The sequence below is a fragment of the Panulirus ornatus genome, chromosome 7 (genome assembly GCF_036320965.1).
Source record: "Panulirus ornatus isolate Po-2019 chromosome 7, ASM3632096v1, whole genome shotgun sequence".
NCBI lineage: Eukaryota > Metazoa > Arthropoda > Malacostraca > Decapoda > Palinuridae > Panulirus > Panulirus ornatus.
This window is the reverse complement of record NC_092230.1, coordinates 33,868,855-33,896,611: the sequence shown is the minus strand read 5'-3', so window position 1 is coordinate 33,896,611 and position 27,757 is coordinate 33,868,855. Positions and strand designations below refer to the sequence as shown.

The window sequence follows — 27,757 nt, the reverse complement described above, 5'->3', positions numbered from 1 at the left end:
CCTATCCACATCCAGGTCCCACAGATCTTTCCATGGTTTAATCCAGACATTTCTCATGCCCTGGTTCAATTCATTGACAACACGTCCATCCTGGTATACCATATCCTTCCAATTCACTCTATTCCTTGCATGCCTCTCACCCTGCTGTATGTTCAAGCCCCGATCGCTCAAAATCTTTTTCACTCCACCCTTCAGCTTCAAATTTGGTCTCCTGCTTCTCCTTGTTCCTTCCACCTCAGACATGTATATCCTCTTTGTCAACCTTTCCTCATTCATTCTCTCTATATGTCCAAACCATTTCAACACACCCTCTTATGCTCTCAAACATACTCTTTTTTCCGCACATCTCTCTTACCCTTTTATTACTTACTCGATCAAACCATCTCACACCACATATTGTCCTCAAACATTTCATTTCCAACACATCCAACCTCCTCCGTACAACCTTATCTATAGCCCATGCCTCGCAGGGATATAATATTGTTGGAACTACTAATCCTTCAAATACATCCATTTTTGCTATCCGAGATAACGTTCTCTCTTTCCACACATTCTTCATTGCTTCCAGAACCTTCGCTCCCTCTCCCACCGTATGACTCACTTCCACGCCCATGGTTTCATTCGCTGCTAATTCCACTCCTAGATATGTAAAATATTTTATTTTCTCCAATATTTCTCCACTCATACCTACATCCCAGCTAACTAGTCCCTCAACCCTGCTGACCCTAACAGCCTTGCTCTTATTCACATTTACTCTCAACTGTATCCTTTCACACACTTTTCCAAACTCAGCCACCAACTTTTGCAGTTTCTCACTCTACCAGCCACGGCGAACAACAACTGACTCACTTCCGAGGCCTTCTCATCCCCAACAGCCAGCATACCCACCCATCCCTCCAAAACTCTTGCATTTACCTCCCTAATCACCCCATCCTTAAAAAATTAAACCATGGAGACGTCACACACCCCTGCCTCAGACCGACCTTCACTGGAACCAATCACTCTCCTTTGTCCCTACTCGTGCAATGCCTTACATCCTTTATTAAAACTTCTCTGCTTCTAACACCTTACCTACCACACCATATACTCTGAATACCTTCCACAAAGCATCTCTATCAACCCTATCATATGCCTTCTCCAGATCCTTAAATGCTATATACAAATTCATGTTTTTTCTAAGTATTTCTCACACACATTCTTCAAAGCAAAATACTGATCCACACATCCTCCACCACTTCTGAAACCACATTGCTCCTCCCCAATTTGATGCTCTGTACATACCTTCACCCTCTCAATCAGTACCCTCCCATACAATTTTCCTGGAACACTCAACAGACTTATGCGTCTGTAGTTTGAACACATGTTTATCCCCTTTGCCTTCTCTCTTAACCAAACCTTTCTTCCTGACCCTCTCATTTTGCACACCACGCCGACCAAAGCACCCTACATCTGTCACTCAATCATCAAAACACATTCAACAAACCTTCAAAATACTCACTCCATCTCTTTCTAACTTCATCACTACTTGTTATCACTTCCCCCTTGCCCCCTTCACCGATGTACCTATTTGTTCTCTTGTCTAACGCACGTTATTGACCCTTCTAAATCATCTTTTTATTCTTCCTAAGATTTAATGATACTTTCTCACCTCAACTCTCATTTGCCCTCTTTTTAAACCTTTGCACTTCCTCTTGACCTTCTGCCACTTTCTCTTACACATCTCCCATTCATTTGCATTCCTTTCTTGTAAGTATCGTCCAAGCGCGTCTCTTTTCTCTCTCACTAACAACTTTACTTCTTCATCACACCACTCACTACCCTTTTTAACCTGCCCACCTCCCATCTTTCTCATGGCACGTGCATCTTTTGCACATGCCATTACTGCTTCCCAAAGTACATTCCATTCCTCACCAACATCCCTCATATCATTTGTTCTCGCCTTTTCTCATCTTACACTCAATCTCTCATGGTACTTCTTCACACAAGTCTCCTTTACAAGCTCACTTACTTTCACTACTCTCTTCTCCCCAACATTCTCTTTTCTTTTTTGAAAACCTTTCCAAATCTTCACCTTCGCCTCCACAAGATAGTAATCAGACATCCCACCAGCTGCCTCTCTCAGCACATTAACATCCAAAAGTCTCTCTTTTACACGCCTGTCAATTAACACGTTATCTAATAATGATCTTTGACCATCTCTCCTACTCACATACGTATACTTGCATGTATCTCTCTTTTTAGTCTTTCTTCAGAAAAATTCACAAGCTCACCATTTTCATTCACAATACTGGAATCCCCACGTATACCAATTATACCCTTAATTGCCACATCACTCATCTTTGTATCTAAATCACCCATCACTAACACCCGCTCTCGTGCACCAAAGCTACTGACACACTCACTCAGCTGCTCCCAAAACATCTCTCTCCATTCACTTTCAGTTTTACCCACATCAAACTAGAATTTACTTCCTTACACTCTATCATACACTCCCAGAACTCCTGCTTCAGGAGTTGTGCTACTCGTTCCTTAGCTCTCACCAACCACTTACTTTACTAACAAGACTTTTCCAAACCATTCTTTCCCTTTACCCTCCAACTTCGTTTCAGAGCCGGAACATCCAGGTTTCTTTCCACAAACATACTACCTACCTCTCTTTCCTTCTCATCTTGGTTACATCCGCACACATTCAGACACTAGTCCGAGCCTTCAAGGAGGATGAGCACTCCGCGCTCCCGCCCCGTTTAGTCGCTCTTTACGACACACGGGGAATACGCACAAAGTATTATTTCTCCCCTATATATATATATATATATATATATATATATATATATATATATATATATATTCAGTGAAGGGCGCTAATGGGGAGGTGATAACAAGTAGTGGTGATGTGAGAAGGAGATGGAGTGAGTATTTTGAAGGTTTGTTGAATGTGTTTGATGATAGAGTGGCAGATATAGGGTGTTTTGGTCGAGGTGGTGTGCAAAGTGAGAGGGTTAGGGAAAATGATTTGGTAAACAGAGAAGAGGTGGTAAAAGCTTTGCGGAAGATGAAAGCCGGCAAGGCAGCAGGTTTGGATGGTACTGCAGTGATCTATTAAAAAAGGGGGTGACTGTATTGTTGACTGGTTGGTAAGGTTATTTAATGTATGTATGACTCATGGTGAGGTGCCTGAGGATTGGCGGAATGCGTGCATAGTGCCATTGTACAAAGGCAAAGGGGATAAGAGTGAGTGCTCAAATTACAGAGGTATAAGTTTGTTGAGTATTCCTGGTAAATTATATGGGAGGGTATTGATTGAGACGGGTGAAGGCATGTACAGAGCATCAGATTGGGGAAGAGCAGTGTGGTTTCAGAATTGGTAGAGGATGTGTGGATCAGGTGTTTGCTTTGAAGAATGTATGTGAGAAATACTTAGAAAAGCAAATGGATTTGTATGTAGCATTTATGGATCTGGAGAAGGCATATGATAGAGTTGATAGAGATGCTCTGTGGAAGGTATTAAGAATATATGGTGTGGGAGGAAAGTTGTTAGAAGCAGTGAAAAGATTTTATCGAGGATGTAAGGCATGTGTACGTGTAGGAAGAGAGGAAAGTGATTTGTTCTCAGTGAATGTAGGTTTGCGGCAGGGATGTGTGATGTCTCCATGGTTGTTTAATTTGTTTATGGATGGGGTTGTTAGGGAGGTGAATGCAAGAGTTTTGGAAAGAGGGGCAAGTATGAAGTCTGTTGGGGATGAGAGAGCTTAGGGAAGTGAGTCAGTTGTTGTTCGCTGATGATACAGCGCTGGTGGCTGATTTATGTGAGAAACTGCAGAAGCTGGTGACTGAGTTTGGTAAAGTGTGTGAAAGAAGAAAGTTAAGAGTAAATGTGAATAAGAGCAAGGTTATTAGGTACAGTAGGGTTGAGGGTCAAGTCAATTGGGAGGTGAGTTTGAATGGAGAAAAACTGGAGGAAGTGAAGTGTTTTAGATATCTGGGAGTGGATCTGGCAGCGGATGGAACCATGGAAGCGGAAGTGGATCATAGGGTGGGGGAGGGGGCGAAAATTCTGGGAGCCTTGAAGAATGTGTGGAAGTCGAGAACATTATCTCGGAAAGCAAAAATGGATATGTTTGAAGGAATAGTGGTTCCAACAATGTTGTATGGTTGCGAGGCGTGGGCTATGGATTGAGTTGTGCGCAGGAGGATGGATGTGCTGGAAATGAGATGTTTGAGGACAATGTGTGGTGTGAGGTGGTTTGATCGAGTAAGTAACGTAAGGGTAAGAGAGATGTGTGGAAATAAAAAGAGCGTGGTTGAGAGAGCAGAAGAGGGTGTTTTGAAATGGTTTGGGCACATAGAGAGAATGAGTGAGGAAAGATTGACCAAGAGAATATATGTGTCGGAGGTGGAGGGAACGAGGAGAGGAGGGAGACCAAATTGGAGGTGGAAAGATGGAGTGAAAAAGATTTTGTGTGTTCGGGGCCTGAACATGCAGGAGGGTGAAAGGAGGGCAAGGAATAGAGTGAATTGGAGCGATGTGGTATACCGGGGTTGACGTGCTGTCAGTGGATTGAATCGGGGCATGTGAAGCGTCTGGGGTAAACCATGGAAAGCTGTGTAGGTATGCATATTTGCGTGCGTGGACGTATGTATATACATGTGTATTGGGGGTGGGTTGGGCCATTTCTTTCGTCTGTTTCCTTGCGCTACCTCGCAAACGCGGGAGACAGCGACAAAGCAAAAAAAAAAAAAAACAAATATTAAGAATAATAATATATATATATATATATATATATATATATATATATATATATTATGTATATTGTTACGAACATGTGTGTGTTAAGTGGTATCATATTGTATAGGCTTAGTACATGTCCGCAGCACGGATTATTATCATTATTATTATCATAATGAATTTTTCAACTATTAATGACTGTCTCATCATCACTCGGTTACATTTAAATCAATATAAGGTTGAACCGAGATCGTTACTTATATGCTGGAAGGATCAAGTTTCGACTAACCATGTAAAAGAGGAGGCAAGTTGGATGATATACACTATGTTACTCTGGTATATTTTCTTGATTTTGGCAAAAAACAAATGCATCAAAGCACTACGGACCTCCATGCGTGGTGGTTAGCGTTACTTGCCATTAGTCAACATGTGCCAACCTGGAATTGGACTTGTGCCCACCCGTTCCAATTGTCAACACCCAACCCAGATGTTTATCCTCCCCTTGGGGCTACTTGTGTATGCATACATACATCGTGCATGTATACACGGCTAAGATACGGGGCTACACACGTAAAACTCTTTCCTGTAACACAAATAGTAATAACTATAAAATGATGAGGTGGCATTATCGCCTAGTAAGACATCAAACCATGCTGCTTTAATAGTCACCACTATCTCCAGTATATTCTCCCACTTTTTTTTTTTATTTTGGGTTAATTAAGGGCTGTATAACTTGTTTCTTGGTTGTTTTATTTCTTAATGTTTCGTCATTTCAAAGGAAATGGAAAATGAGCCTTTTCTATGGCTAGAAATCTTTATATATATAGCTTCGTCTCTTCGATGTACATCAACTAACTTATATTTCTCTCGTGTCTCCCCGATGATGATTATTACACGAAAATGCACTTGGGAACTTATAATGTTTCATTTTCCCCGTGGACTCATAGGAATATATATGTATATATATATATATATATATATATATATATATATATATATATATATATATATATATATATATATTTCTTTTGATAACCCACATATCTTTGGTATTAAGGTGACAGAAAAAAAATTTAATGTAGGCAGTGATACCTAATTCATCTAACTATAATATCACAAAACGAGAAGTATAGCAAAAGAAAAATCAAAGGAGATTTCTTAGTCCCTACTTTTTTTTTTTAAGTTAAATGCTCCATTCACGGACAGAAGTCCACATCAAGACCGATCCCTAATTGAAATATAGAGAATTATGAAACGGAAAAAGAAAAGACAAGGGAAAGTATTACGAATTTTTGAGAAAGTGAAAAACTTGTCTTTTGAGATGTGCCACGCCATAGTTATTTGGGAAAAAAAAAACTTGAGAAGGGAAAGAGTTCAAAGCTTCGCCGTGTAGGGAAAGAAGCAGGTACCAAAACGGTCCACCCTTGAGTCGTTGATGGCCATACAATAATCGTGTGAGGCAGCAGCTTTCCGAGTATCGCGTGGTCTAGAGAGTGGTGTGGGCACACAAGCTGCCAGCTCTCGGGAGCAGAAACAAAAGTAATGCTTATAGAAGAGGGAAAGTGAACCGACACTGCGGCGTAAGGCAAGGGGTTCAAGTTTGGAAGTTAGCCCGAGACTGTTTATATGGCCGACCGCTTTCGACGCAACTCTGTCAAGTAAGGATGCAGAACTAGAACCACCCAAATGTGAGAGCAGTACTTCATACAAGTACGAATCGATTCCTTGTATAATTGGAGCAAATGTTCAGAAGAGAAGTTTCGACATCTAAACAGGACACTCGGTTTCTTAGAGGCAGACTTAGCTATTCCGGCAATGTGGGGTTTCCAAGAAAGAGGGAATGTTACAGTAATAGCAAGTATGTTCATTGAGTCAAGAGGTGGAATTACAGAACCGTCAAAGGAAAGACGAGAATTGTGAGTTTTCGATAGAGAGATGGGTCAAAACTGTCTTGGAGGCATTAAACTTAAGATATTGTCTACCTCACTGAGATATCCTGTCCAAACCTGAGTTTATTCAGGAAGCTGTGTCAAGACGAGATGCAGATCGAGCACGAGATGAAGGAGCAGAGTTGAAGGATGTGGATGAACACAGTGTTGAGTCGTCAGCGTATAAGTGAACTGGATTATTAGTGGAGGAAAGAATATCGTTAAAAAAAGTTTACGGAACAGGACAGAACCCTGAGGGACACCGCTGTTGATGGATAAAGGGAAAGGCTATCCCATCAACAACCACAGACATAGATCAGCTGGAGAGGAAGCTAGATATGAAGGAGCAAGGTGAGGGAGGGAAGCCAAAAGGGGGGAGCTTAGAAATTAGATCCCGATACCACATCCTGTCAAAAGCCTTAGATATGTCAAGGGCAACTACACATAACTCTCCAAAATCTTTTAGGGATGACCAGACATTAGTAAGATGGGAAAGAATATCAGCATTGGATCTCGCCTTACGGAAGCCATACTGGTGATCAGAGAAAAGACTGATTTTCGAGGTGTTAAAGACGGGAGTTGAGGAGGGAATCAAAGACTTTGTAAATGGTAGATATCATAGGTATAGGACGATAGTTAGAGGGGTCAGAACGGTCACCCCATTTTGGGATGGGATGCGTCAATGCATGCTTCCAAGGGGAAAGAAAAGTTTTGGTTTTTAAACTGAAATGGAAGAGACGAGTAAGCTCAGGTACAAGTTCAGAGGCACACTCTATCAGTACAAGGGGATCCATAAACCTTGCTTATGTCCAGAGACAAGCGCTTTTCGGACGATTCGAAAAGAAATTACGGGATAGGATTAGTAAGAGGAGCATCAGGGGGTGGAGGAATGTTGATTGCATGTTTGGTTCATTGTGGTACAATATAGTGTAAGAGCTTTTTTTTTTTCATTTTTGATAATTATCTTGAAAATCCCTCTAAAAATCTGAGAAGTTCCATTAGAGTTATCTTTAGATGTCTATGTTTTAAGTGCTTCAAGTAGGGGGAGAAAATAAAGTACCAAACCACAGTAAAGGCTTAAGCTAGTGAACCTGAAAAAGAGTGAGGATGTGCCACAGAACTAGATCTCCACATGCTTCACAGTTTGCGGCAACAGCCGGAAGCGTCATAAGCTCTCAGGGTTTTTGTCTTTCTATTCCACATTGACATATTAGGAGCTAGTAACCAGATTTATTACTGGAGAGTTTCTTAACACACCTAGTTAAATTGTTTTCATTTCTTAGGTATTATTTCTGAGACATTAAACAGAGGAATTACTATAATCCTTAAGCTTTGAAGGTACTTGTCATATGCCTCAGAAAATGCTGTACCTTCATAATAATCACAGAATGGAACCCCTGCTACCAGTCGTGGATATGAAACAGAAAGATTTTATTCACAATGTTTAAGAGCTCTGGTACAGAGTTGAAGTGCTGATCAAATATATAAGTACAGCCTCCCCTAAATGGAAGCACGTAGTATGTGGTGATGGTGTGAGCTGAGTTAATTTTTGAATGGCATTTGTGTGAAAAAAAAAAAAATACTGCCTCTAGCACACGAGACATCTCTTACAGATTCACACCACAAATGATGATGGTAATGGGGATGGTTCTGTAGCTTCATTCTGAATCGTCGGATGAGGTTCCAGGGGATGGTTGAAGAGAATTAGGAGTACCAGTATCTAGAGGACCCCTTGCTACGTCCCGCTAATTTAAAAAGAGCATTTCAAATCGGCCGATGACCAGAACATGATTACCAGCTTCCAAAAAAACATAGAAACATACACCAAACTAAGTCACGGATGTGTTTAACCGATTGCTGAATGTTCTTGATCCAGTTTATGAAAATGGAGACGAAATCAAAAGAAATATGGAAAATTTTATTTCTTCTTTCGATAAAATCTAAACTTTCTTAAAGAAAAATGTAAACCCGTACCTGCCACTGGTTCAAGAGGCATGTTTATCACGAGGAAAGAGTATAGTCACAAAATTCATAACAAAGTGGTAATAGCTCACTCACAAGACTTGGCAACCCTGCTAACTTAGGATTAGGAGTCGAAGGTAAACACTAAACAGCTGATAAGATAAACAAACTGGTTATAGCCAGTTGTTATGTAATGTTTAGTTGAATATAAAGATTCATGGCACGTTCACCGTTATATTGTGTGGAAAGGACAGGGCTATAAATTGTTGTTTACTTTCTTGAAATATGATGAGAGCTACACTGCTGATGTCAAGAAGAACTGAGTGAATAATCAGCTTAATATTCTGTTGGTCATGCCACATCTGAACTCTTAAGCAGTTTTGTCACCTGGGTACAAATTATTTCTGGTTCGTATGTAATTCCCTCTAACTGTTTACCTTACTTTCACTATCTTAATTACCAAAAATTCTAATATTCTACAAATGATAGTCTTACATTGTATATAAATGGAACTGAAGAAATATGTAACATCGTGATTATTACTTTGCCACCGGATGAGTTTTTATTTTAGCAGAATACATAGTGAACTTATTTACCAAACTGCTGAGAGTAGCACATAGGGTACATGCATAGACTTATTTCCGGCGTGTGCCCTATAATACATTGAAAATAATTAATGACGGTGTGCAGCATATTAGAGTACAAAGATATGATTGAGGTAGGTACAGAATAGAATGTTTTCGATATGACATAAAACTAATATGAAAGAGCTGAGCACAGTTACTAGCACCAATATGGAAGAATTAAAAGTTATTAATATAATAATCTAGAGTGCATCATGAAATTATAAGAGCATTTTCAATAAGTACTATTTCATCAAAAAATGAAGTTTTGAATTTTCCTTGTTTTCATCTTTAGAAAACGATTAGATTTCAATATCAAGCATTTGGATTCCTTGAAAATCCAATCATATGAAAAATGAAATTTTTATGAAAGTGTGGAAAATGAGATTTTCAGTAAAGTGTAATATATATGCAGCTATTTTACTGAGGGGTCACAACTAATCCAGAAATATGAATTGTTATAATAGGATTCAAAATAGCAAAATTTCATCACTTAAAGTTTGGTGAAAAATAACGTAAAACATGGAAAATAATTATCAAGCAAATACACTGTGTTTGCTTAACCAATTTATCAAGGAGTTCAAACAAATTCAGAAGCATATATATTATAGATCAAAATTTGACTGATGATTCAACTTAACAGAAACCATATTTATAAATATGGGTAAAATTGATATAGCTGCTGGGTAAAAAATGAAAAGAAAGCAGTACAGTAGGAATTATTTTGTTTTTATGGACATTAGTATAATAGGTAAGTACAGTTATGTTCAACATACATAAAGTCTCATGTATAGATTGGCAAGCATCATAAACCTATATTTGCTGCATTAAATACTTTTATATCTTATGGTGAAACACCCTTCCAGTTATTGAATGTAGACCTCGGTGGTAGAGGCCTCTGCATATAAAATTTACAATTAGTATATCTGTTAATTTTCCTCATAACAGTTTAATCAATACTATATGTAAAGATTTTCTGAAAACACTTTTATGGTGTAAAATTTTCCAAATCTCTCATGGCTTGTTGTCCTTGGAAATCTTTAAATTTTTCTAGTTTTGAATAATTTATATTCTTCACGATGAACCATGAGGGCAGTGTATATGTATTATTGCTGTTAGTGATTGGGGTAGTGAAAGCAGTACTGTTTCTTGTTGCTGACTAGCTGGGATCATTTTCTAAGATAGACATCAGGGATTCCTCACTCTGAGTTAGAGCACCAGAACTTAGATTTCTTTGTCTGTAGGATGTGTCTCCTTCCTCTTCATACTCAAAGAACCCTTAAGGAAAAGAGAAAATAATTGAAAAGGATAAAAGAAAAGTTTAAAGAGATGAGTGTGCACTCTTGCCAGTTGAGCTGACACCACTTTGTCTTTATCTCTTGAAAACATGGAAAATGATTCATATTTTTTCATATGTTGATAAGTAATGCATACAATACACATTCACAAATCTTATCATGATGATGAAGTATCTATATCTTACCTACTGTATGTTAAAAATGACAAGAAATAAGTATCATTGGAGACATCTGGGTTTCTCAAGATGGTAGTGTGGGTGTGACTGATGCCATCATTGTTCAAGTTTCTTTCTACCACTGTAGTTCATGAGAAATGTGGATAGAACGATTTTTAATGGGCACAGAATTTCCAAGTTTTAATCAAAGGGGAATGAAAACTCAGAGCTTTGGACTATCACACTCAAAGGATTAAGATCATTAGCATCTAATTTATTCCATAAAAAAATGCAGCTTTAGCTTGGCATTGTTTGAGTGACAGTTGAAGATAATTCCATAAAACTATACAGGTGTACATTAACACTCTTACCAAAGCTTCCTACTCTAGGTAAAACACATGAAAATGTAGGCAATATTTTTTTTTTTTTTTTTTTGTCGCTGTCTCCCGCATTTGTGAGGTAGCGCAAGGAAACAGATGAAAGAAATGGCCCAACCCACCCCCATACACATGTATATACATACGTCCACACACACAAATATACATACCTACACAGCTTTCCATGGTTTACCCCAGACGCTTCACATGCCCTGATTCAATCCACTGACAGCACGTCAACCCCGGTATACCACATCGATCCAATTCACTCTATTCCTTGCCCTCCTTTCACCCTCCTGCATGTTCAGGCCCCAATCACACAAAATCTTTTTCACTCCATCTTTCCACCTCCAATTTGGTCTCCCACTTCTCTTCGTTCCCTCCACCTCCAACACATATATCCTCTTGGTCAATCTTTCCTCACTCATTCTCTCCATGTGCCCAAACCATTTCAAAACACCCTCTTCTGCTCTCTCAACCACGCTCATTTTATTTCCACACATCTCTCTTACCCTTACGTTACTTACTCGATCAAACCACCTCACACCACACATTGTCCTCAAACATCTCATTTCCAGCACATCCATCCTCCTGCGCACAACTCTATCCATAGCCCACGCCTCGCAACCATACAACATTGTTGGAACCACTATTCCTTCAAACATACCCATTTTTGCTTTCCGAGATAATGTTCTCGACTTCCACACATTCTTCAAGGCTCCCAGAATTTTCGCCCCCTCCCCCACCCTATGATCCACTTCCGCTTCCATGGTTCCATCCACTGCCAGATCCACTCCCAGATATCTAAAACACTTTACTTCCTCCAGTTTTTCTCCATTCAAACTTACCTCCCAATTGACTTGACCCTCAACCCTACTGCACCTAATAACCTTGCTCTTATTCACATTTACTCTTAACTTTCTTCTTTCACACACTTTACAAAACTCAGTCACCAGCTTCTGCAGTTTCTCACATGAATCAGCCACCAGCGCTGTATCATCAGCGAACAACAACTGACTCACTTCCCAAGCTCTCTTATCCCCAACAGACTTCATACTTGCCCCTCTTTCCAAAACTCTTGCATTCACCTCCCTAACAACCCCATCCATAAACAAATTAAACAACCATGGAGACATCACACACCCCTGCTGCAAATCTACATTCACTGAGAACCAAGGGAGCAATCACAATCAAGGGAGCAAATGGGAACTTCAGTGAAGGGCGCAAATGGGGAGGTGATAACAAGTAGTGGTGATGTGAGAAGGAGATGGAGTGAGTATTTTGAAGGTTTGTTGAATGTGTTTGATGATAGAGTGGCAGATATAGGGTGTTTTGGTCGAGGTGGTGTGCAAAGTGAGAGGGTTAGGGAAAATGATTTGGTAAACAGAGAAGAGGTAGTAAAAGCTTTGCGGAAGATGAAAGCCGACAAGGCAGTAGGTTTGGATGGTATTGCAGTGGAATTTATCAAAAAAGGGGGTGACTGTATTACTGACTGGTTGGTAAGGTTATTTAATGTATTGGCGGATTGGCGGAATGCGTGCATAGTGCCATTGTACAAAGGCAAAGGGGATAAGAGTGAGTGCTCAAATTACAGAGGTATAAGTTTGTTGAGTATTCCTGGTAAATTATATGGGAGGGTATTGATTGAGAGGGTGAAGGCATGTACAGAGCATCAGATTGGGGAAGAGCAGTGTGGTTTCAGAAGTGGTAGAGGATGTGTGGATCAGGTGTTTGCTTTGAAGAATGTATGTGAGAAATACTTAGAAAAGCAAATGGATTTGTATGTAGCATTTACGGATCTGGAGAAGGCATATGATAGAGTTGATAGAGATGCTTTGTGGAAGGTATTAAGAATATATGGTGTGGGAGGCAAGTTGTTAGAAGCATTGAAAAGTTTTTATCGAGGATGTAAGGCATGTGTACGTGTAGGAACAGAGGAAAGTGATTGGTAGGCAATATATCCTATGATATTATTCTGCATGATATGTATTCTACCCTTCATTCTGTTAAAAGAGTATACTGTCAAGTAGAATCAAAATGTCACAAAACCAAAGCTGATTTTAGTTTTTCTTTAGGTTTAAGGTAAAGTTGCTGGAGTTTTTGTAGAGCAGTGCAAATTTGTTCGAACTTTGGTAAGCAATTTAGAAGCCACACTGTCACCCAATAATGATTGGTTTGCTAACTTTATGACTAGAGTATGTGCGACTTTGATTCAATTCAATTTCCTTTCAACAATACTTTGATGGAATGAATGTTATTCATTCAATGCTTTGAAGCAAACAAGATTGACTAAGTTTTATCTAGATGCAAAGACACTTGTTCATTGTTACCCCATTCACAAACACACTCTTTCCTTACCCAAGGTCTCAGTCACCAGTGGGTTAATTGGCATTATGCTAATATAATTACTTTCCTTGCACCACTTTATTACTAGATTTAATGACTACTCCTATTAATAGTTGAGGAGAATTTCATTACCATTATTACAATTTCATTGAGGTTGGCCAAGGTTGGGGGACAGGGCCCCTGAATGGATACAAGATTAATTGGATGGACAGTCTTATAAATGCTAATCCCCACAGTTTAAGATAGTGATGGGTAAGAGCTTTCTAATGGTTCATGCTAGACTTGATGAAATTAAAATTCATCTTTTCATTCACCACATTACTTACGTGTGAATCTCAATATTTGCATAATTTTCTTGTAAAGTAAAAGTTGAATCCACTAGTGAAGTAGCTCAATTAATATTAATTAATGGAATAATACAGTTTAGCCCACTGGTGATGGTTTACCAGCAAAATAACCACTGCTCTCAGGAATAAGAGTGGAAAATATTGGAAATATATAAGTTTAGCCCACTGGTGCTGGTTTACCTGCAAAATACCCACTGCCTAACATCATTCAGGAATATTAGTGGAACATTCCACAAAGGATGCAAAGTGTTGAAGCAATGGGATAGTGTGGAGAGGAAACAGGACATAAGCAATAAATCAATATGAGCTACAGAAAAACTACCCTGAATTAGTCTTAAAGAAAAGTAATCAATATGAGGTATAGAAAACTACCCTAAATTAGCCTAGGGTAATAGTAAATCACTATGAGTTATAGAAAAACTACCCTGAATTAGCTTAGTTGCATATAACTGATAAATCACTATAAGCTATAAGCTATAAGAAAAGTAATCAATATGAGGTATAGAAAACTACCCTAAATTAGCCTAGAAATAAATAGTAAATCACTATGAGTTATAGAAAAACTACCCTGAATTAGCTTAGTTGCATATAACTGATAAATCATTATAAGCTATAGAAAAACTATCCTGAATTAGCCCAGGACATACATATAAGCACATACAACCTTGAAAATCTCCCCTAATTTTACCTACCACCTACAAGACCTTATTTAAAACAACATTGTGGTACCAGAAGAAAATGAAGTCTAAATGAATTTTTATTTCATGGTACAGTGTAAACTGTTGAGTACTGTTCAGACCTGTACATTGCAAGTAATGATGATAAAAACCTGATTCCTACTTATTTATTACCCAGTTTTGTGTGCTGTCAGTGGACTGAACCAGGACATGTGTAACATCTGGGGTAAACCAGAGAAAGTTCTTAGGGGCCTGGATGTGGATAGGGAGCTGTCGTTTCGGTGCATTACACGTGACAGCTAGAGACTGAGTGTAAACGAATGTGGCCCTTTTTGTCTGTTTTCCTGGTGCTACTTCGCTGAAGCTGGGGACTAGAGATGCTATTTCATGTGTGGCAGGGTAGTGACAGGAATGGATGAAGGCAAGCAAGTATGAATATGTACATGTGTATGTACGTATATGTCTGTGTATGTATATGTTGATATTTATATGTATGTATATGGGCATTTATGTCTATGTATGAGTGAGTGGGCCATTCTTCATCTGTTTCCTGGCGCTACCTCGCTGAAGTGGGAAAGATCGATTAAGTATAATGTTTTATATTTTTTTTTTATTTTATTATACTTTGTCGCTGTCTCCCGCGTTTGCGAGGTAGCGCAAGGAAACAGGCGAAAGAAATGGCCCAACCCCCCCCATACACATGTATATACATACGTCCACACACGCAAATATACATACCTACACAGCTTTCCATGGTTTACCCCAGACGCTTCACATGCCCCGATTCAATCCACTGACAGCACGTCAACCCCGGTATACCACATCGCTCCAATTCACTCTATTCCTTGCCCTCCTTTCACCCTCCTGCATGTTCAGGCCCCGATCACACAAAATCTTTTTCACTCCATCTTTCCACCTCCAATTGAAGACATGTACAGAGCATCAGATTGGGGAAGAGCAGTGTGGTTTCAGAAGTGGTAGAGGATGTGTGGATCAGGTGTTTGCTTTGAAGAATGTATGTGAGAAATACTTAGAAAAGCAAATGGATTTGTATGTAGCATTTATGGATCTGGAGAAAGCATATGATAGAGTTGATAGAGATGCTCTGTGGAAGGTATTAATATATGGTGTGGGAGGCAAGTTGTTAGAAGCAGTGAAAAGTTTTTATCGAGGATGTAAGGCATGTGTACGTGTAGGAAGAGAGGAAAGTGATTGGTTCTCAGTGAACGTAGGTTTGCGGCAGGGGTGTGTGATGTCTCCATGGTTGTTTAATTTGTTTATGGATGGGGTTGTTAGGGAGGTGAATGCAAGAGTTTTGGAAAGAGGGGCAAGTATGAAGTCTGTTGTGGATGAGAGAGCTTGGGAAGTGAGTCAGTTGTTGTTCGCTGATGATACAGCGCTGGTGGCTGATTCATGTGAGAAACTGCAGAAGCTGGTGACTGAGTTTGGTAAAGTGTGTGAAAGAAGAAAGTTAAGAGTAAATGTGAATAAGAGCAAGGTTAGTAAGTGCAGTAGGGTTGAGGGTCAAGTCAATTGGGAGGTAAGTTTGAATGGAGAAAAACTGGAGGAAGTAAAGTGTTTTAGATATCTGGGAGTGGATCTGGCAGCGGATGGAACCATGGAAGCGGAAGTGAATCATAGGGTGGGGGAGGGGGCGAAAACCCTGGGAGCCTTGAAGAATGTGGGGAAGTCGAGAACATCATCTCGGAAAGCAAAAATGGGTATGTTTGAAGGACTAGCGGTTCCAACAATGTTGTATGGTTGCAAGGTGTGGGCTATGGATAGAGTTGTGCACAGGAGGGTGGATGTGCTGGAAATGAGATGTTTGAGGACAATGTGTGGTGTGAGGTGGTTTGATCGAGTAAGTAACGTAAGGGTAAGAGAGATGTGTGGAAATAAACAGAGCGTGGTTGAGAGAGCAGAAGAGGGTGTTTTGAAATGGTTTGGGCATATGGAGAGAATGAGTGAGGAAAGATTGACCAAGAGGATATATGTGTCGGAGGTGGAGGGAACGAGAAGTGGGAGACCAAATTGGAGGTGGAAAGATGGAGTGAAAAAGATTTTGTGTGATCGGGGCCTGAACATGCAGGAGGGTGAAAGGAGAGCAAGGAATAGAGTGAATTGAAGCGATGTGGTATACCGGGGTTGACGTGCTGTCAGTGGATTGAAGCAGGGCATGTGAAGCGTCTGGGGTAAACCATGGAAAGCTGTGTAGGTATGTATATTTGCGTGTGTGGACGTATGTATATACATGTGTATGGGGGGGTTGGGCCATTTCTTTCGTCTGTTTCCTTGCGCTACCTCGCAAACGCGGGAGACAGCGACAAAGTATAATAAATATATATATATATATATATATATATATATATATATATATATATATATATATATATATATATATATATATATATATATATATATATATATATTCCCTAAATGTGCTGAAAAAGGACTGATGATTGGGAATACCTGGTTTAAAAAGCGAGATATACATAAGTATACTTATGTAAGTAGGAGAGATGGCCAGAGAGCGTTATTGGATTACGTGTTAATTGACAGGCGTGCGAAAGAGAGACTTTTGGATGTTAATGTGCTGAGAGGTGCAACTGGAGGGATGTCTGATCATTATCTTGTGGAGGCTAAGGTGAAGATTTGTATGGGTTTTCAGAAAAGAAGAGTGAATGTTGGGGTGAAGAGGGTGGTGAGAGTAAGTGAGCTTGGGAAGGAGACCTGTGTGAGGGAGTACCAGGAGAGACTGAGTACAGAATGGAAAAAGGTGAGAACAATGGAAGTAAGGGGAGTGGGGGAGGAATGGGATGTATTTAGGGAATCAGTGATGGATTGTGCAAAAGATGCTTGTGGCATGAGAAGAGTGGGAGGTGAGTTGATTAGAAAGGGTAGTGAGTGGTGGGATGAAGAAGTAAGAGTATTAGTGAAAGAGAAGAGAGAGGCATTTGGACGATTTTTGCAGGGAAAAAATGCAATTGAGTGGGAGATGTATAAAATAAAGAGGCAGGAGGTCAAGAGAAAGGTGCAAGAGGTGAAAAAAAGGGCAAATGAGAGTTGGGGTGAGAGAGTATCATTAAATTTTAGGGAGAATAAAAAGATGTTCTGGAAGGAGGTAAATAAAGTGCGTAAGACAAGGGAGCAAATGAGAACTTCAGTGAGGGGCGCAAATGGGGAGGTGAAAACAAGTAGTGGTGATGTGAGAAGGAGATGGAGTGAGTATTTTGAAGGTTTGTTGAATGTGTTTGATGATAGAGTGGCAGATATAGGGTGTTTTGGTCGAGGTGGTGTGCAAAGTGAGAGGGTTAGGGAAAATTATTTGGTAAACAGAGAAGAGGTAGTGAAAGCTTTGCGGAAGATGAAAGCCGGCAAGGCAGCAGGTTTGGATGGTATTGCAGCGGAATTTATTAAAAAAGGGGGTGACTGTATTGTTGACTGGTTGGTAAGGTTATTTAATGTATGTATGGCTCATGGTGAGGTGCCTGAGGATTGGCGGAATGCGTGCATAGTGCCATTGTACAAAGGCAAAGGGGATAAGAGTGAGTGCTCAAATTACAGAGGTATAAGTTTGTTGAGTATTCCTGGTAAATTATGTGGGAGGGTATTGATTGAGAGAGTGAAGGCATGTACAGAGCATCAGATTGGGGAAGAGCAGTGTGGTTTCAGAAGTGGTAGAGGATGTGTGGATCAGGTGTTTGCTTTGAAGAATGTATGTGAGAAATACTTAGAAAAGCAAATGGATTTGTATGTAGTATTTATGGATCTGGAGAAGGCATATGATAGAGTTGATAGAGATGCTCTGTGGAAGGTATTAAGAATATATGGTGTGGGAGGCAAGTTGTTAGAAGCAGTGAAAAGTTTTTATCGAGGATGTAAGGCATGTGTACGTGTAGGAAGAGAGGAAACTGATTGGTTCTCAGTGAATGTAGGTTTGTGTCAGGGGTGTGTGATGTCTCTATGGTTGTTTAATTTGTTTATGGATGGGGTTGTTAGGGAGGTAAATGCAAGAGTTTTGGAAAGAGGGGCAAGTATGAAGTCTGTTGGGGATGAGAGAGCTTGGGAAGTGAGTCAGTTGTTGTTCGCTGATGATACAGCGCTGGTGGCTGATTCATGTGAGAAACTGCAGAAGCTGGTGACTGAGTTTGGTAAAGTGTGTGGAAGAAGAAAGTTAAGAGTAAATGTGAATAAGGGCAAGGTTATTAGGTACAGTAGGGTTGAGGGTCAAGTCAATTGGGAGGTGAGTTTGAATGGAGAAAAACTGGAGGAAGTGAAGTGTTTTAGATATCTGGGAGTGGATCTGGCAGCGGATGGAACCATGGAAGCGGAAGTGGATCATAGGGTGGGGGAGGGGGCGAAAATTCTGGGGGCCTTGAAGAATGTGTGGAAGTCGAGAACATTATCTCGGAAAGCAAAAATGGGTAAGTTTGAAGGAATAGTGGTTCCAACAATGTTGTATGGTTGCGAGGCGTGGGCTATGGATAGAGTTGTGCGCAGGAGGATGGATGTGCTGGAAATGAGATGTTTGAGGACAATGTGTGGTGTGAGGTGGTTTGATCGAGTGAGTAACGTAAGGGTAAGAGAGATGTGTGGAAATAAAAAGAGCGTGGTTGAGAGAGCAGAAGAGGGTGTATTGAAGTGGTTTGGGCACATGGAGAGAATGAGTGAGGAAAGATTGACCAAGAGGATATATGTGTCGGAGGTGGAGGGAACGAGGAGAAGAGGGAGACCAAATTGGAGGTGGAAAGATGGAGTGAAAAAGATTTTGTGTGATCGGGGCCTGAACAGGCAGGAGGGTGAAAGGAGGGCAAGGAATAGAGTGAATTGGAGCGATGTGGTATACCGAGGTTGACGTGCTGTCAGTGGATTGAGTCAAGGCATGTGAAACGTTTGGGGTAAACCATGGAAAGCTGTGTAGGTATGTATATTTGCGTGTGTGGACGTATGTATATACATGTGTATGGGGGGGGTTGGGCCATTTCTTTCGTCTGTTTCCTTGCGCTACCTCGCAAACGCGGGAGACAGCGACAAAGTATAATAATAAAAAAAAAAATATATATATATATATATATATATATATATATATATATATATATATATATATATATATATATTGGTATCATCAGTACCATACCAATTAATCCCTGGGGATAGAGGAGAAAGAATACTTCCCACGTATTCCCTTCGTGTCGTAGAAGGCGACTTAAAGGGGAGGGAGCGGGGGGCTGGAAATCCTCCCCTCTCGTTTTTTTTTAATTTTCCAAAAGAAGGAACAGAGAACGAGGCCAGGTGAGGATATTCCCTCAGAGGCCCAGTCCTCTGTTCTTAACGCTACCTTGCTAACGCGGGAAATGGCGAATAGTATGAAAGAAAGAAAGAATATATATTGGTGGAATGCATGCATAGTGCCATTGTACAAAGGCAAAGGGGATAAAGGTGAGTGCTCAAATTACAGAGGTATAAGTTGGTTGAGTATTCCTAGGAAATTACATGGGAGGGTACTGATTGAGAGGGTCAAGGCATGTACAGAGCATCAGATTGGGGAAGAGCAGTGTGGTTTCAGAAGTGGTAAAGGATGTGTGGATCAGGTGTTTGCCTTGAAGAATGTATGTGAGAAATACTTAGAAAAGCAAATGGATTTGTGTGTAGCATTTATGGATCTAGAGAAGGCATATGATAGAGTTGATAGAGATACTCTGTGGAAGGTATTAAGAATACATGGTGTGGGAGGCAAGTTGTTACAAGCAGTGAAAAGTTTTTATCGAGGATGTAAGGCATGTGTGCGAGTGGGAAGATTGGTTCTCAGTGAATGTCAGTTTGCGGCAGGGGTGCGTGATGTCTCCATGTTTGTTTAATTTGTTTATGGATGGGGTTGTTAGGGAGGTGAATGCAAGAGTTTTGGAGAGAGGGGCTAGTATGCAGTCTGTTGTGGATGAGAGAGCTTTGGAAGTGAGTCAGTTGTTTGCTGATGATACAGCGCTGGTGGCTGATTCGGGTGAGAAACTACAGAAGTTGGTGACTGAGTTTGGTAAAGTGTGTAAAAGAATAAAGCTGAGAGTAAATGTGAATAAGAGCAAGGTTATTAGGTACAGTAGGCTTGTGGGACAAGTCAATTGGGAGGTAAGTTTGAATGGAGAAAAACTGGAGGAAGTGAAGTGTTTTAGATATCTGGGAGTGGATTTAGCAGCAGATGGAACCATGGAAGCAGAAGTGAGTCACAGGGTGGGGGAGGTGGCGAAAGTTCTGGGAGTGTTGAAAAATGTGTGGAAGGTGAGAATATTAACTCAGAAAGCAAAAATGGGTATGTTTGAAGGTATAGTGGTTCCAACAATGTTATATTGTTGTGAGGCGTGGGCTATAGATAGAATTGTGTGGAGGAGGGTGGATGTGTTGGAAATGAGATGTTTGAGGACAATATGTGGTGTGAGGTGGTTTGATCGAGTAAGTAATGAAAGGGTAAGAGAGATGTGTGGTAATAAAAATAGTGTGGTTGAGAGAGCAGAAGAGGGTGTTTTGAAATGGATTGGTCACATGGAGAGAATGAGTGAGAAAAGATTGACAAAGAGGATATATGTGTCAGAGGTGGAGGGAACGAGGAGAAGTGGGAGACCAAATTGGAGGTGGAAAGATGGAGTGAAAAAGGTTTTGAGCAATCGGGGCCTGAACATGCGGGAGGGTGAAAGGCTTTCAAAAAATAGAGCGAATTGGAACGATGTGGTATACCGGGGTCCACCTCTGATGCATATATCCTCTTTGTCAACCTTTCCCCTCATTCTCTCCATATGTCCAAACCATTTCAACACACCCTCTTCTGCTCTCTCAGCCACACTCATTTCATTACCACACGTCTCTTACCCTTTCATTACTTAGTCGATCAAACCACCTCACACCACATATTGTCCTCAAACATTTCAATTTCATCACATCCACCCTCCTATACACAACCCTATCTATAGCCCATGCCTCGCAACCATATAATATAGTTGGAACTTTGGTTCATTTAAGAAGAAGGAACAGTTTTGGTTTTTAAACATAGATGTAATAAACTAGCTAGAATAGGTGCAAGTTTAGAGGCACACTCTTTCATTACTGGGGATGGATGCCATCAGAACCATAAGCCTTGCTTGTTTCCAAAGAGAAAGAAATGCCTTTCAGATAGTCCAAAAAGAAAGTATTTTGGGAGGGGTATAGGATAAGCAAGAGGAACATCAGGGTGTAAAGGAATGATGGAGAGGTTATTGCTCTTCCTTTGAATGAAGGAATGCTTTGCCTGATGACTGACATGCTTGGAGTGATTATGGACAGAGATAACAGCTGAATTGGAGTCAGAGGAAGGAAAGTTTTTCTGAGCCCATGATATGTCTGATCTCTACCTGAAAGGCCTCAGAACAGGAATGGTTGAACCATTCATTGGAAGAAGAGGTCATCATGGAGGAAGAGGGAATAAATGCTTTCACTCCAACAAGAATAACCTGTGCCACGCATTTGGTGGAAACAGAAGCATCACCACATAAAAGAAAGTAATTTACCCACGAGAAGTCAGAAAAGAAGTTACATAAGTTATTCCAGTCACCTTTGTTGAGTTGCCAATATTTACGCTTAGAAGGGGTTGCTGGATGGGATGGTGCTGTTGAAATAGATACATTTATGAGATTGTGATCAGATGAACCAATTGGAGGTGAGGTTGTGTAGTTACAATGGGATGGAGTAAAGGTGAAACACAGACCCACAATATAAGGAGAGTTTTTAGTGGTCAGGGATATGGGTAGGATGGGAGATAATTTGCTCTGAATCATCGAGAATGGAGAACTTTTGGGCCTCAGTCCTTTCACCATCTGTATGAGAGGAATTCATCCATTTGCCACAGTGAACATTGAAATCCCTGAGGTAGAGGATCTCAGCTCATGGATGAGATGTGACAATCTCATGGTAGTAGTTTAGATAGTCAAAGAAAGACATAAAATTTGTAGAATTAAGAGAGCAATTGGTGAAACAGGAAATGTGTGGTAGTTAGGTGACAGACCTTGAGCCACATAATGTTAAAGTGTTGATGTTGAAATAAGTACATACACCACATTTGAACCAGAATCGAGAGTGGAGATTATAGTTTGATATGTAAAAGGAACTAGTGAGAATATCATTAGACAACTGTATATGAGAGAATTAAGATATAAGGAGAGGTACTAAACAGATGGTGTTCAATAGAGGTGAGGTTATGAAGGAGACCACATATGTTGGTATAGTGAATAGAAAAAGATGAAGGTCTAACAGTGCCCTCCCTCTCATTGGCAGTAGAGTCAGGTGGAAACCTGGGGATTCTTAGCACCCCATGATACTGGGGACTAGTGGCCATAGATTTGTTGGACTGTCATTATCATATCCCAAAAATCTTTGAATGGACAGGAGTCGGCAAGAGTGCTTATGTGAAAAATATAAGCAAGGTTTGAATGGGTTCATGGTGCCAGTAGGAAGTTGGCAGGGCTAGCTCAGTAGTTCTGTTGTGATGTAAAAGAAATTAAGACAAGCACCATATACTCTTAAAGACATTACTAAATTCTAAGATGAGATCAGTAAGAGTCTAACCACAACCAGCATTGAGGAAATTGACTATCAACTGTAACAAATTTGGCCTGATTTTTATAGACATTGGAATTAGCTTGAAAAAAAAAAATTGGGTGTGAAGAGTTGTTATTATTACCTAGTGAAAGAGAGATGTGTATGGGCGATTTCAACAGGGAAAGAGTGCATGTGATTTGGTTTGAAAGTGGCAAAAGGTTAAGAGAAAGAAATAGGAACTGGAAAGAGGGTAATCAAAAGATAAAGCAGGAGAGTACTGATGAATTTCAAGAAGAATAAGATAGCGTTTTGAAGGGAGGTTACTGGTGTAAAGACAAGAGAACAAATGGAGAAACAATGAAGGGAGCAGATGGGGGTATGATAACAGGCAAAGAAGAGTTGAAGTGAATATTTTGAAGGTTTGCTGAAGGTGGTAGATTTAGTATGATTAGGATAGGGTTGCATGCAGAATGAAAGAGCTCTGATGAGTGGTTTGGTGAAAAGAGGGGAAGTAAAGAAAACCTTGCATAAGTTTTAAGTGTGGTAAGGTGGCAGGAGTGGATGGGATTGAAGATTAGTTTCTCAAGAAAAGGGATGGTTTTGTTATCGATATGTCATTGCTGAATGCAAGGTGCCTGACGACTTGCTGAAATACATTTATAGGGCCGCTATATAAAGACAAAGGGACAAATATGAATGCTTGAATTTCATACGTATAATTCTATTAGGTATACTTCATAAAGGTAAGGTAGAATGGTGATACAGGGGGTAAACTTATGAGTAGAACATCTGATCAGGAAGGAGCAGTGTGGCTTTTCCTTCCCAGTTGCAGTATAAGGGAAACTTGTGCACAGTACCTGAAGAGTAGAAAAGGAAGAAAATTCATAGAAAGAGAAGGTGAAAAAGAGAAGAGCTCCACAACTTTGCTTTTTGAGGGAAGGAGGTATCATAATGAATGGTCAATCCTTATGTGCCTGGTCTGCAGACAGAATCCATGGAACACAGAAGGCAAATGCAAGTTATTGGTTCAAGCCTTGGTTGGAGACAATGTAAACAGCTCACAAGAACAGTGCCCTCCAAAAAAATCTTTCAATAGGTAGCTTTTTTTTGTTGTTTCTCGTACATCATATTGCCTGTAAATGAGGGCAATTGCACTCAAATAAAAACAGTGCAATGCAACAAGTTATCTAGTTGGATGGGCAGTTCAAATTACATCTTTTTGCACTTTACTCTCATGGACATTCATATAGACAATACTTTGCATTACACCACTGCGTTGTAACCTTTGACACCATCTCATTATAAATCGACATTCCACCTGAATGCTACAACAAACTTACAGATATTACACCAGTAGACCACTGAAATACAATGTAATTGAATTATCTAAGAAAATCAGACAGTATCAATGGTGTCATGTAATTAATCCAACAAGGAAGGTAACACAGTAACATCAAGTTGAAGGATTTGATACATGCATACAAAATACCAGTGAATGTTTCACCAGTTATTATAACATATATAATACATACATAGTTTATCATCAAAATCCTAACTTGAATAAAATCAAAGCAACTTGTAGGCAGTGCATATACATAAACTTTATGCATGGGATATTTCCCTTCCCTTATACACCTTTTATTATGAATGTGATTTAATCTCATATATTCTTTCTCTGAATGCATTTCATCAAAATAGTCTGACAGTGTACTTGGCCCAGATTACTTCAGGTGTGATGACTCATATAGCCTCTTCCATCTTGGCTACAGAATGTTTTTGCAATAGGAGCTGACACCAAGGCTCGCTCTTCTACCTGCAGCACAGTTACACAAACCTACTACGCAGCCGAGTTGCTGCTTCAGGGTACTTTTACAGAGATTGAAGTAATTCTCAATTGGGGTGAGAAATGGTGAATAGGGAGGATGGACTATGGCTTGATGTCATTCATGGCAGGAATAGTTCTGCAATGAGACGCAGCATTATCCAGAATCAAAACATCTGTTGCTTCTCCCAAAGCGGCCTTAAGGGATGCAAAGAATTCCATAAATACATTTATCGTAATGCTGTTGATATGTACATCATGGTAAATCAATCCCACCCCATGTCTGAGAAAAAAAGTGGCTATTAACATGACATTTCCACCATGCTGGAATGTTAGTCCTTATGACGTACCTCATGCTCCACGGCCATACATGCCTTTTGCATACATGATCTAGTCAGTCTCAAAGCTATATTCCCTGTGTTGATGAGGACCCATCTCATACTTGTAACAGGCTAAATGAACTTGAGTGTCTTCCATGACCAGAGAATTATGCTCCTGTGGAATATTGTGACATTTCCATATTAATTCACCATCTAATGCCCTTCCCACTGTAGCATCAAAAACTGGAGGTTGTCTGGAAAAGGTGTCTTGCAGTGACCGGTTTAGCTAGCTCAAGTTACTGTTGGAGTGTATAGCCTTGATCATTATTATGAGAAAGTCAAGAGGACTCATCATTGTTTCCTTTTCCTCTCAGTGCTATGATGCCCATCTTGTCCTTTATAAGAAAGTCTCTTATAGTATGATAGGGTTGTCCTTTTTATGTCCATATCAGCCGCTGTGATTAGGATGCCCACATTAATCTCATATTTTTTAACAAGTTATCTTCCTTTGATAAGATGAACTTTGCGAGGTGCGATAACTAGGTAAGGTTAAGGTTACATGGGTCAGGCTTTAAAAATGTTCACTGCTCACAAACCGGAGCTGAAGAGCACCCAGTCATTATCTTGTATTACTGGTGTTCGTTTTGTAGGTGCTAACTGTAGGTGTCATGGTATTCAAACCTCCTGAAACTCTTCAGCAGTCTTCAAACAGTACGGCATTCCATTTTTGATAATGTTGCCTTTTATATACCATATAATAATATCAATATTATTCATATTTGCCCTGTTGACTTGCATATTTTTATAGAATGTCTTTACAGATACACTTTGTCTATCATTAAGGGTATCTTGAGTATTGTCTCGATGATATTTTTTTACCATAGTGATTCAAGTTATACTTAGTTCTTTCAAGTTTTGGTCTTGGAATGAAAACTAGTGGGAGATAAGAGCAAAAAGAACAAAGTTCACTGTTCCAGTGAATCTGATAGAACTGTGTTTGTGACTGAAGAACAGAAAGTTAGAAATGTGATTATGGTTAAGATGGAACATGAGAGAGTAATGGAATTGGTGATATTGGTGTAGATGGGTTGTGGAAGGAGGCCAGAGCTCATCAGATGCTTGGGGCAGCAGGTCAGCTCAGGATCCAGGTAGCATGATGTTTATGTTCCTTTGTATTTCTTGTTGCTTAGGCACATGAAGAAACACAGTCTATGAGTAGATGTGGATGGAGGCTGAGGGTAGTTACAGCACTAGCCTGAATTTGAGACTATTTATACTTGCCGAACAACCATACCTCCAGTAATTGCAAGTAGTGTTATCCTTGTGATTATTTCTCATAGCTTTAAATATAAATGTGTGTCATTATTATGTAAAAGGAAAATGTGTTAGTGTAGGTTATGACCAGATTTTCATTTTGTACAAGTATACTGTCATTTTGTATCACTGAATGAGTGTTAGTGTGGGTTATCATATCGTTACAATAAGATGTTGTGTTATTATGGGATGTTACAAGATGGTCATTTTGTACCAGGGAGATGTTATGAGTGATAGTGTGGGTCATGATTTTTTTTCCGTTACCTAAGGAAATTGATATGTTAGTAATCCCGTGGAGTAGGGAAAAATGTGTCTTCATCAAGTTTTGCCAATTACTTTTTTTTTCCTGTGCATTATAACTGTGATAATTTGTAATGATAGACTTCAGGTCAGTTGATATTATACAGTTAGGTTAGCTATTACTGGTTTTATTTGGGAAGTTGATATAAATTTTAAATTTCATTTCAGTTCACTGCACCAAAATGGCATTGACTGTGAAGTATTCAGCAGGTGCTGAGAATGAAACAGATATAGATATAGACAAGCTCATCCCAGATTTACCTAGAGGTCCTCTTGACCAATACCGGAATAAGGCATCATTCAACTGGAAGAAAATGAAGACCTACCTTGATGCTCCTGATTTGATTGCCTTTATGGTATGAAGTTTTTTAATTATTCTCACTAGCATGATAGTACTGTCAGTACAGTACACTCAAAAAGGCTTTATTAAATGTTAGGCATTAGTAGTATAGGGATGGAAAAGTGGGATGACTTAGTAAATGAAAGTAGTTGAGGTATATTTTAAGAACCAATGGAATATTAGGGAAAGATATGTTTTAACAATTGATGGATATGGGGAATAAACAGGATGAGGAATAAGATAGTATAAAGTTTTGGCATTTTGAATCAGATCATTTAGAGATTAACTCTTTTGGATATGGATGGTGAGGGGCCCCCTTTTCAGCATAGGCTTTGGAAATGGATGGTGAATCCCCATCATAGGCTTTGGGCGTGGGCCTTCCCTGGGCATTCTGAATGAGAGGCTTGGCCAAACACATATTCTCGTTTTCCCCTCCAGTTTCTCTTAGTATAACAATTGGATTCATAGGTTATGATATTACAGAAGAGAACTGATTAGAATAAGTGAAAAAGAGAGAAAAATTGTGGACCTACATATTTTGTGTAGGATGATGAATTAGAACCAGAAGGTTGAACAGTGTTTACATATTTGTATGTGTTTATATGTGAAAGTTTCATAATTACATTGCCTATACTGTTAGTTTATGAGTTAGGTAAGGTTTTT

At 39.7% G+C, this 27,757-nt stretch overlaps 2 protein-coding genes across 2 annotated transcripts in view; one reads left to right on the top strand and one right to left on the bottom strand.

Annotated features, from left to right (window-relative positions):
* Window positions 1-27,757, bottom strand: part of LOC139749510 (gastric triacylglycerol lipase-like) — a 294,599-nt gene that overhangs the window by 57,646 nt on the left and 209,196 nt on the right. The gene's annotated exons all lie outside the window — the stretch shown is intronic.
* The window catches only part of Acox3 (Acyl-CoA oxidase 3), a 185,750-nt gene continuing 167,846 nt past the window's right edge, over window positions 9,854-27,757 (top strand). Inside the window, exons 1-2 of the mRNA XM_071663819.1 lie at window positions 9,854-9,990; window positions 26,923-27,110. Of these exons, the coding sequence (XP_071519920.1) occupies window positions 9,933-9,990; window positions 26,923-27,110 (246 nt within the window). The 5' untranslated portion in view covers window positions 9,854-9,932. The remainder of the gene's footprint in view (window positions 9,991-26,922; window positions 27,111-27,757) is intronic.